Source organism: Musa acuminata, chromosome BXJ3-11, assembly GCF_036884655.1.
Source record: "Musa acuminata AAA Group cultivar baxijiao chromosome BXJ3-11, Cavendish_Baxijiao_AAA, whole genome shotgun sequence".
Taxonomy (NCBI): Eukaryota; Viridiplantae; Streptophyta; class Magnoliopsida; order Zingiberales; family Musaceae; genus Musa; species Musa acuminata.
In genome coordinates, this window is record NC_088359.1 from 1,858,154 (window position 1) to 1,870,000 (window position 11,847).

General features: G+C 40.0%; 2 protein-coding genes across 2 annotated transcripts; one reads left to right on the plus strand and one right to left on the minus strand.

Moving 5' to 3' along the window:
* Positions 1–334: 334 nt before the first annotated feature.
* LOC135652283 (uncharacterized) lies at positions 335–721 on the minus strand. The gene has a single exon (XM_065173119.1). It carries the CDS (start codon positions 719–721, stop codon positions 335–337), a length of 387 nt encoding a protein of 128 aa, XP_065029191.1.
* A 7,626-nt stretch (positions 722–8,347) lies between these two features.
* On the plus strand, positions 8,348–9,245 carry LOC103970243 (pectinesterase inhibitor 9-like). The gene has a single exon (XM_009383943.3). It carries the CDS (start codon positions 8,408–8,410, stop codon positions 8,990–8,992), a length of 585 nt encoding a protein of 194 aa, XP_009382218.2. The 5' UTR covers positions 8,348–8,407; the 3' UTR covers positions 8,993–9,245.
* The last annotated feature ends 2,602 nt before the right edge of the window (positions 9,246–11,847 follow it).

Consider the following 11,847-nt stretch of genomic DNA (forward strand, 5'->3'; position numbering starts at 1 on the left):
TCCACAACACACAACACAATGATTCAGGAGTATCGCCGAAGGAAACGAAGACGACAAGGCAAGCAAAACCATCGTCAAATCCAGCCATTAGGCCGTCATGAATAGTTACAGCGATCAAGCAAATCAAGAAGAGAGAGAGAGAGAGAGAGAGAGGGGTCATGGAAATCAAAACGAGGGAAAAGAAAAAGAACGCCCACCAATGTCAAAGGCTTACCTTTTATTGTCCTTTCATGGGCGGGGTGGTTTTGGGTCACTCACCACATCGAGGAAGGAGGCTAATGCGCGCACAGGGAAACCCACCAGCGGACTGCGTCGGGGCCCACCTCAACCTCACTCACAACTGAAGCCAGCGGGCGAGCTGGGTGGGGTTGACGACGCCCGGGATATGGGCCGCGTCCGACTTCAGCAGGTAGGACACCTCGGCGTACCCCAGCCGATCCGGCCTGGCCGGGCCCTCCTCGGTGCCGCCTGGCGGCCGGGCCGGGTCGGAGCCCGTACCCCCTCCCCACCGCTTCCCGAAGAGCGTTCCCCGGGTGAGGAACTCTTGCGCCAGGAGTCCGGCCAGCAGCCGGTTGTCCCCGACCGGCGTGGGCCGAGCCGCCGTGGCCGCGTCCGGCAGATGCGGCTCGGGTTTGCTCAGGGATTGCGTGCGGGTTGAGTCGGACGGCTCGCGGTCCTTCCGCTTTCCCAGCACGCCAGGTTTCGGTGCGCGGATCGACATCGGTGGGCCTCCGCCTCTCGCCACGTCAGCTTGGTGCGATCAAGATCGATTAAGGAGACGAGGCCAAGAAAAGGCCCGAAGATAGTAAACGAGTTACCAGATGGGCCGCAGACAAAAGGGCTAAAAAAGGGAAGACGAAGGAGGAAGAAAAGGGGCGATCGGAACCCGCCGGGTTCCTCCGCCGTGATACCGGCGGCAGACGGCTGTGGAAGAAGGAAGAGAAGGAGCGCGAGAAACACAAGTAGAGAGGTGGGAAAAGACCGGACGAGGGAGTTTGGGGAGGTGGACTCATATATATATATAGTGGGCCTATCACATAAATGGCCTCCCAAGTTGTCATAATAACAAGATTACCATCTACCTCTGCTCTACTGAAATACCTGAAGTACCCTCCATTCATCGCGTCCGTGGCCTGAAGTCTGAAAATTCATCGGCCGTCGGATGAGGAGGTCAGATTCGTCATAATGACTACCCGGAGAGGCTTTTTAGTAATCTAAAAAAGTACATCGGCGAGAAGCGCATGCATCGAAGGGTAAACCGGTCATTTGAATGGCTGGATGTGGACGGGTGCGTGCGTGTGTGGCGTGGGGAGGTTAGAATCTCCGGGGAGTAACGTTTTCCTTGTCACCGTCGGCTCGGCCCGCACCGCTTACCTTCTCGGCGATTGGCCAACCTCGTGAGGCCCAGTGGGCCCCACTTGTGGTTGCGAGGCATGATGCATGTGATGACTGGAATGGATGAAAACTCGAGGGTTTTAACCTCGGAAGGAAGCAACTCGGAATCAGAGCGATTAGCGAACGGGGGAAGAAACAAAAGAAAGTTGAAAGCGGGCCATTGCTTCATCGCTAAAAGAAGAAGGTTTCTTCAAGACAAGTCTATGGCCGAAAGCTTTAGGGTTCTTAGATTCCCCTCCAGAGAAGGCTCTCGGGCCCAAGAATCCTTCCATCGAATGAACGGATAGCTGTCGTGGTTATCTTCTCAAGGAAAACGGAAGACGAAACAACCAAAAATACTTGTCCTCGCTTAGACATTTGTATCGAGATGCCACTCTTATGGTCATGATTAAAATGGCAAGTGTAGGTTCCCTCCAAGAAACTGATACCTTCTCTTCTGGTTTCTTAGACGAGGAGAAGAAACATCTCTCGAGGCAGTGTTCGAAGATTAGAGAAGAGATGGAGTTTGGGGGCTTCCCCGTACAGCCTTCGTTTTCTGATCTTAACGAGGGAGTAAAAATAAAAAAATATATATTTTTTCAGAGTCAAAAAGGTTAAAGCACGAACCTCAAAGCGACAAAATGATTTCCACATCACCTTTTTCTTATTCCTTCCCCATCCGGCTTTCTTTCTCTCTATTGTAATCTTCGGAGGAAATAGAACACATCAAAGGCATTGTTTCTTCCTCCTTGTTGAAAGTACAAGTGTCGACAATCCCTGCAAAACATGAATTTGTATTAAATGATGCATATTTTATCAAGTAGTTTTGGATTTATAGACATAATAATTTTGATAAATAAGGAATTCAAGTATGAGAAGACTTCTACATGCACAGACTTTTCTTTGGTATGTTGTTATGCAAGGAAAGTCTCATCAACCAACTATCACGAATTTAATTGGTTTTGTCTAAATCGTGCGACATCCTTATGTGTCCGTCCGTAAATATCAGCCTCCCCAAAACCTCCCATAATCCTTTAGGACATACAAAAGAGAAAACGGGTTAAAGAAAGTACCTCATTCGGGATCCACAAGCAAACATTCCAAGAAATACTTCATACACAATGCAAATTATAAACATATTTTACAAGCTCTGAACAGTTACACAACAAAGGGTCAAAATGGTCCACTATAGACCAAAAATCTCTCACAAGTGTCCACATAACATAATCTTTATTTACAAACCTAATACGACTACCAAACCCAACTAAAATGAGACTATTAAATCTTCGACCATCCCTCTACATGTTGTGCAAAACATGAATATACCAAAAGACACGGACATACATAAGCATTACATCAAACATCCTATTTTAAAGTTTGTCCGTGACACAACGTGAGATTAAATAGCCTGAATTATTCGCTTTGGATGTATCTGTACGATTTTATCCTTTTCGGAGAATGTGAACTTCAAAAAACATCTTTGGGAGTAAAAGAGACCTGACGGATTTATGAGTTCTTGGTTTCCATACTTCTCAATCAATATGGGACTAAATGACTTTATCAAGAATAATACCGGTTCAGAAAAATCCATGCCAAACCATGCATCATTGATTGGTGAGGTCCAAGTATCTAATTTGCTTGTTATTATTTGGAAGCTATAGCTTGATAATAGATTAAGACTCACCAACTCCATCCACCGAGGATCCCGAACTCAGAGTACGACCAAGTCATACAATTTTTACCTTCATTGATCTGCAAATTTGATCCAAACATCTAATTTGCTTGATACTACTTTAGAACACACCAACTCTATTTACCTAAGATGAGGTTTCTGTAGTAAGCCGAGTGTCGAACACTTTGAGTGCAGTGTTGAATTCAGAACTTAGCCATACGCATACCTGATGCAGGCCGCCGCCCTAGCGAACCCGCTACCGAAGTCGCCACTTTTGATCGCCACGAGACCTTCCCCTTGCCCTCCTTGCTCACCAAGTCCATCCCAAAAGCACTCGCAGCGACACAGCCCAAGCAAAAGCACAACGATCCTCTTTCGTTCTGTGGTTTGCTACGGGGGACTACAAACTTACAAGACGGTTTGGCGGATCTCTTATTTAACCCGACCCGACATTAAAAGGGTCGGATCTGGTCCTCCCAATTTCACACCCGAAATGTTATAAAAGTATTGTAGCGTCCGTTACTAATGTAAATTAATGGACTTTCTTTTCCCGTTGCAAACGACCATAACGAGTAAGAAGAAGAGACCGTGCCGTCGATGAAGCTTAGAGCCCGATATCTTCACATCCCGACTCCAACCCTTATCATCCATCGTCGTCTTCTCCGTTTCTTATCACCTTTCATCCCTTGTGTCTCCGTTGTGACGGATTGTTCCTTAGGCCGCAGACAAGATCTTTGATCTCTATTCAAACAGAGCACCGAGTGATACAACAAGCAGCTCTTGCATGGCGCACACCCGAGTAACGCGTGGGTGGTACTTGAGCAACGGCGATTACTGTAGCAGAGGTAAATTGGTAATTTTCGCATGGCCTACACTCATGCAATGCGAGTACACTTCAGTAATTTCATATAGCAAGGGGGAAATAAGTAATTTTATAATTTTCTAATATGTTATAAAATAAATCAAATATGTGTTATCCCACAAATATGTTGCAAACACAATAGTGAGCGATACAACGACACGCTCTCGCATGGCAGACAGCTGGGCGACGTGTGGCTGGTACCCGTGTCATGGTTATCATTGTAGCAAGGGTAAATGGGTAAATTTCTTATGACGTAACACTCGTGCGAAGTGCGGGTGGTACGCGTGCAGTAGTAAATAAGAGTCATTTCATATAGCAAGGGTAAATCTGCCAAATCTATATATGTGGTCTTTTTTTTTAATGACAGTATCATAATTCATCAATTTTAAATAAAAATATTAAATTTTTAGAAAAAGTAGAAACGCAGTGTGTTTGTAAGATCTATCAGATAATTTGTCTATAGGTATAGAAGATAACTTTTAACGCTTTCCTATAATAAATTTATTGTTAACATAAATTGAAGTATAGAATTAATTCAGAATTAATCCATCAAATATTAGAAGGAATTTATACATTCCTTTCTGAACCAAATCTTACATGTCATCATTTTTCACATATCTTTTCTTACTAAAAAGAAATATTTTAATGTAAAAGTATTAATTTACTTAATATTTTTAGACCTAATAAATTTATTTGATAGATGATGTTTTAATCTTCTTTTCTTATTACTAACTTCTTAACTAATAATTAAAATATTATGAGATTTTTATTTTAATCTTAATTATTCATGAACATATATACTAGTTAGTTCATTCAAGTCTCACTTATCCTTATTTATATTATAGTAAATCTTAAATAAGCCAAAGAAAAGAAAAAATTTTGAAAATAAATTACATCAGGAAATATTCATTTATATTCATACTTATTGCTTTAAGTTTCATATCTTTGTGAGCCTATGAAGAGTATAATTATGAATCTCTTGAATTCTATTATATTGAGTCATAGTCAATTCCTTTATTAATGTGTCAATCAATAACTTATCAACATATTTAAATCTATCTTCAAATATGCTCTAATAATTATGAATAATTTGAATCAAAGGGTATAATGATACTAATCATAAGAGTGTATAGAGGAAGTACCACTCTAAAATATGAAATAATATTAATATTTTGAGTTTTTAAAATATGATGAATTATTGATATTATCCCAATTTTACCTTTCGATAAAATATAGATATATTTAGTGTTTACTCAAAATTATTTATAGAGGCGGAATAATGTTGTTATTTTTTGGTATACAATCTTAAACTATAAAAATATATTATCCTATCTTATCATATTATTTTTTTGTCAAGTTATTCGTTTATGCCATTTTGATCGCTATAAAACTAATACAATAATTTAAAATATATTATAATTGATAAAATATTTATTATAATTTATATCTCACAAGTCTATTATCCTAAACTACCTTGACAACTACTAGTCAAATAAAATTTAGGAATATAAGTTACAAATAATATTAACTAAATATCTTTTAATTTGATTTATATAAAAATATGTTAATAATAATAATCATAATAATTATTAAACATGAATCAACATAAGAGGAAAAAAAAAATATGATAATTGTAATCATGATAAAATAAAATTCATACTTTTATTAAAAAAATAAATATTATTTTATAATTTTAAATATATATGTGAATAACTAAATAAATATCTAAGAATAATAAATAGAATATAATCATTACATATAAAAATCTTATCAATATGTCATATGAGAAAACTATAAAGGAAAATCATAATATATATTTTTTAAAATTTTGTATGAAATCATACTTTTATTTTAAAAAAATAAATATTATTTTATAATTTTAAATATATATGTGAATAACTAAATAAATATCTAAGAATAATAATTAGAATCTAATTATTACATATAAAAATCTTATCAATATGTAATATGATAAAACTATAAAAGAAAATCATAATATATATTTTTTAAAAAAATTTGTATGAAATCTTAAATTAGACTAGTCAATCCTGTTTGATTGGCTATGCTTAGAATTGGCTAAACATTAGCCCAATTGAGTTAGTCAAAAATTAAAATCAATTAAAATCAAAATTTGATTTTCTTTTACGATCGATTGATCAAATCTAAATTCAGTTAAGCAATCAAGATATAATCATGATTAAGTCTTATCAAAATATTTGATTAAAATAAATAAAATTAGTCAATTTTATAACATTACGATACAAGTTAAATTTATAATTTTCAAAGGGCAAAACTATAATTTTACTTGGGACATATAATGAAAATGCATAATTTTAGAAGGGAAAAACTATTAAATGGACACAAACTATAATTTTAATAAATGAAACCCTATTTTTTTCTTCTCTTTCGGTTGCCATTGCGTAAGGAATGGAACCACTGGCATGCAATTGTCCACTGCCTGTGCATCGCCTATTGCTATCATATCGGGTTGTTCTCATTCAGCCAATCGATGACCTCATCGATCGTCACATTGTGCCACTACACCCACATGTGATTGTTCTAATTATGTACCGGTTCCTCTTTGACGGAACACTTATGCGACCTAGCATTGTTGATCATCATCTCACCACGGGGTTGTGTATATGCATGGATCGATGAACCCACACGATCGTTATGTGGTGTGGTTGTGCTCACGCATTCGCCTAATGACCCCATAGGTCGTCATAGTTGTTCTTGTCTATTGCATAGTCGTTAGGAACTATGAAATTTGGTGTCTAGTAGATGCCAGTCATGGCCAGCAAATGCCACTACAACGACATTGCTATAGTCGATGGTTAAAGGAAGCATTGCAACCGCCGCAAGTAGTGACACTATTATAGCCACCTATGACCAACGCAAGTCGATCGTCCTAATACTACTACACAGAGGTAATTATGCATGTGACTACCATCATATGTTGCACCCCACCATGCTTCTACTGTGTATGATAGCACCTATACCTAAGTGTTGCTTGTGATTGGGCTGACGACTATCAGAGGTCGTTTCAGCATTGTAAATCAAAATCGAATAATACTTTTTCGTAAGCAAAAAATGCTAATAAATAGATATAAGGTATTTGATTTCAAAAATATAATTATGATACTAATTGTAAGCATTAAAAACTATAATTATATTATTATTATGTAATTTTTTAAATATTAGAATCAAAATAAAATAATAATAGATTAAATTTATGATACGTACGTTTTAATATCATTCAGAAAATCTTTATTTGATCTACAGACACACTGATTTATATGGAAAACTAAATTTATCTATTTTTTTTTTCTATCCTTCACACGACGAGTAATAAATTAGAGACTATGAAAGATTGAGAATAGATATGTAATCTTAATAACTTATCATAAGAGATTTTTATAAATAAGAACATGATTTCAACTAATATTTTCACCGTGTGTAAATTGTAATTGTCATCTCTTCGTCGATTCCATCTGAAAGCATTACTCTAAATGGGAAGCTGGGACGATGCTGACAAGATTTATTGTATATTCTACACTATTGACGTGTCACCGGGATCAGACACCGATGTTTTTGAGCGATCCCCTCATCTCGGCTAATATATCGTGACCGATCACTTCCACGTGATCCGATCCTTCTTGTCTCAAAAGATTTTAAGCCGACGAGGCTCCACCGCTTCTTGTCTCTCGCGACGTACGTCCATTACGCGCTTATAATACCAACACCAACGCAGCACGCCGCTCTCTCATTCCTTATAATTAATTACAGCGCTGCCCCGTGACAGAGCGTTGTGGATCGTTGTATTGGCACGTAGTGCTGGCGGTGTCGGCAGCACTCGTGTCAAATCTTTAGCGTCGTGGTACGTCTAAGCGCTGTGGTGCCCTAATTTCCACCGTCTATAAATCCATCCATCACAACATCTATAGATCCAACAACTCTCATTATGCAATTAAACCAGTGTTATTACCAAAAATGCTGTCTTGGTTAGGGCTGGTGTTTTCCTATAAACCGGTGACGCCTGCCTTTTTTTGGTCCATGGCCCCACCCACGCGGGCCAATCTCTTCGTAGCCTGGCAAGTTGAATAATTGAAGTGTGTCTAAACCGGTGGCCATGTGTCTGTATCGCGTCTCGCACGTGTCTGCATCGATAACGCCCGTCGAACTTTCTGTTTCTTCACTCTTGCGTGCGAAAAATATTAACATCACACGAACTCGAGTTTAGCTCATTCCGATCCATTATGGACGATTCTGAGCCCGATATCAATTCTGATGCTCCTTTGATTCTTTATGGGGTACAGATGTGCTCCATCTATTCTTTCCTCTTTTTATTTGTGTACTAAGTCGTAATATTAAAGACGAACGTGGCGCATCACGTGACACCCACGCCACCATTCTTCTACATAAAGACCCTCCAACAGCCCAACCCTGCGCTCATAATAAGGGAGAAAAGCCGGGAAACGAAGTGGGAAGCGAGTGCTACGATGGAGCGTTTTGTCACTCTCTCCATGGTTCTCGTCGGCGCGGCGCTCGCGGGTGCGCTCGCCGCCGACGCGAGGGGCATCCCCAGCGACTTCATCCGCTCCTCGTGCCGGGCCACACAGTACCCCCACCTCTGTGAGCGTTGCCTTTCGACCTACGCGCCGCCGGTCCGCCGGAGCCCGCGCGGGGTGGCGGCGGCGGCCCTGGCCGTGAGCGCGGACAAGGCGCGGTCGGCCTCGGCCTTCGTGAGGCGGGTGTCGGTGGGGGTGCGGCCTGTGCGGTCCCGGGAGTCCGGGGCGGTGCAGGACTGCATGGAGACGATGAGGGACAGCGTCGACCGCCTCCGTCGGTCGGTGCAGGAGATGAAGCGGATGGGGCGGGCTCGGAGCCCCCGCTTCGCTTGGCACCTCAGCAACGTGCAGACCTGGGTCAGCGCCGCCCTCACCGACGAAGGCACCTGCCTCGACAGCCTCTCGCAGAACGCCGGCCCCACCGTCCGGGCGGCCATTCGGAAGCGGGTGGTGGAGGTGGCGCAGGTCACCAGCAACGCCTTGGCTCTCGTGAACCGGCTCTCTCCCCGGATCTGAACCCGGTTCGAACCACCACCGCCTCGGCTATCTCTATAGTCATCGTTGTTATATATATAAAAATGTAGAAATGTAGGTATAGAGAATGCAGTGTTTGAAGGAGATGTGGAAGAAGAAATATGTGGATGTATAATGTTAGTGGCAGAGTCTTGATGGGAGGATATGATGGTAGTAATGTTGTGAAACGCGAGCTTGTACTAAGTTTTGGCTTTGGTGTGGAGATGATCATGTTGTCGACCACACAATTATTTTATTGGCTGTGTCGGCATCACTTACTCTCTGTGCTTACAGATACAAAGAGGCCGAGATCCCACAAGTATCGTTTCTATGGTCCAGTAAATTATGGTCTCTCGAGCCAATAGTCACCGATCAATACATAGCATGACGAATTAGAAGCGACTCTTGTGCAGTACCTGTGGAAATTTGTGTGAGCCATATCTCTCTAGTTTATCTTCTTCGTATTTAATAGTCATCGTCCCTCCCACGTTTGCGTAGGGCCCTCCAATCAGTCAACAAAGCCACCGACGTCGACGGCCTTTAAGGGGGGTGGTGGTGGTTTGGATGAAGGTTAGAAAACTATCTATCAGTTACTTCATCGTATGGGGAACGACGATTTCATTTGCCGTGGTCGGAATTAACCCTCATCGGTATGGGCGCTTCGAATTCCAGTAGAATGGCCGGTCGCAGTCACTGGAGTGGCCCACCTGCTGCTGCAAACAGTACAGGGAGATGTGATGGCCAGCCGTTTCGTGGTTGGTTGAGTTGGATCGTTGTATCACATGAGCCACAATGAATGATCCGTGGGATGTCGTGGGAGCCACCTCTCACGATCACACTTTTCCCTTTACAGAGAGAGAAGCGGGAAGGTGTCGACAGAGGCACATGGAGGCCTCACTCCTCCCCCTTAACTCGCTCTTGCTTCAGCCGCAACTTGGAGAGAGCTATACGATCTGGAATGCCCGACTCTTAAAGTCCAAGTCACGAGACAGAACAGGGTTGCGATCACTAATGGAAGTCACGTGATGAGAGGATGCGTGCACGCTCCAAATTGATGCAGTAGGGTGAAGGACGAACGATGAATTATTACTATGTTGCCACGTCCTCGTGGGGGAAGCCTTTGCCCTTCAGCTACCCCCTGCCCCGCACCACGATATGATTCGGGCAATGGATAATTAATAAGTGGGGCCCTGGGCCCCATCCGTCTCAGTGTCGTAGTTTGGTACGCGTCTTAATCAAGCCACCCATACCCTATTCTTGGCAAGCTTTGTGATAACACGAATGCATGGCTATGAAACTAATCAATCCATCCACAAAATTAGTGCAAGAATTTATATTAATATTCGGAGAACATAAAATTTCGTTTCTATTCAAAGTTCAGTTTATCTAAAAAATTGTGTGGTTTGACACGTGGACGATGGAATCTCACATCATCTTCGATATTACGTCGACTCAAATGCACCTCATCTCATCGTTTGACATTTGGATCGAGAAGTCCGCCAGATTAATACGACGCATGACGGCATAAATCGTAGCATCTAACATTTTGATCAATTTTCGACCATCGAAATCGCCCGATGATTCCGCGCTAGTCTCCGATAGACCTCCACTTTCTCCTGACTTTTAGGAGAAATCTCGGGCCCACCACTTTGGACTCTATATCTGGCTCTATAAAAATATTTATGCTTATAAATCCTCAAATATTCTTTTGTTAATTAATCGGAAAGAGCTTTATAAAATATATGCCTATGACAGTCTCGTAGATAAGAGTTCGAAGATAATTTAAATACTCGGGTGCTCGACTGATCATTGATGAATAATAACGTGGTCGACATCTCAACACCACTCGATCGAAACCTCAACATCATATAATTGACATCTCGACGTCACATACCTCAATATCATATTGTTTACCATTCAGCTTTCATATAAATAAATTGAGCATTATCATGTTTTGGGTTCGATATACTTGAATTTTAATATTATTATAAATTCTCTAATTTATAAAGGAATCACAATATTTAGGAAAGTAAATGATAAATTTATCTTTATTATAAGTTCATCTCTTTTTCCAGGAATGAAAGTAGCTTATTCTTTAACTATAAGATTATCAAGATAAGATTTAACCTTATTGGCCAAAACTTGAGAAAAAAATTTATATAAAATATTACACAAAGAGATATGTTTGAAATCATTGAATCTTTGATAAGAAGACCAAATAAGTTTTGCCCAAAGTAGTAGGGATGACAGTGTTTCTATAAAAAGAGCTAAACTCATCAAAAATACTAAACTTAATATCATCCCAAAAAGATTTGAAAAATTCAACCATAAACCTATTTGATTAAAGGTCAATAAATATTTTATTAATACAAAAAATTTTTAATTAAAGAAGAACAAAAGTGATTTTCAATAAAAGGAAGAGAAGGGTAAAGATGCCAATATGTTTTCATATGTATCTTTTTTTTTTCAAATAGAAAAAAATAAATTTATTGCTTCATCAACCTAAGACAATGAGTTTCTAAAATATCAGAACTTAAAAGATAGAAGAGCTTTAATGAAAACCCATTATTCCAACTAACAGTGGTTTTATTAGATTTAGTAAAATTTATCAACCAATTAGTATCCTTATTGCCTTAAAATAAAAAAAAAAGTGAATAGTATATAAGACACTGTTTATGATATTTGAGATGCTTGTGAATTAGTTTTTATAATAATTCATTAAATTCTCTCAAACTTAGCCACCTTAGTCTTAAAATTACAGTAGCTTTGTTGTATAGAATGACTCTTATCTCTAAAATCTTATATCCAACCAAAATATAAGAATTGTTAGATCTTCTAATAATATAACCAGAGCCCCC

Excerpts from the sequence above, each read along its gene's own strand:
- LOC135652283 (XM_065173119.1), bottom strand. The coding sequence starts at position 721 with ATGTCGATCCGCGCACCGAAACCTGGCGTGCTGGGAAAGCGGAAGGAC.
- LOC103970243 (XM_009383943.3), top strand. The coding sequence starts at position 8,408 with ATGGAGCGTTTTGTCACTCTCTCCATGGTTCTCGTCGGCGCGGCGCTC.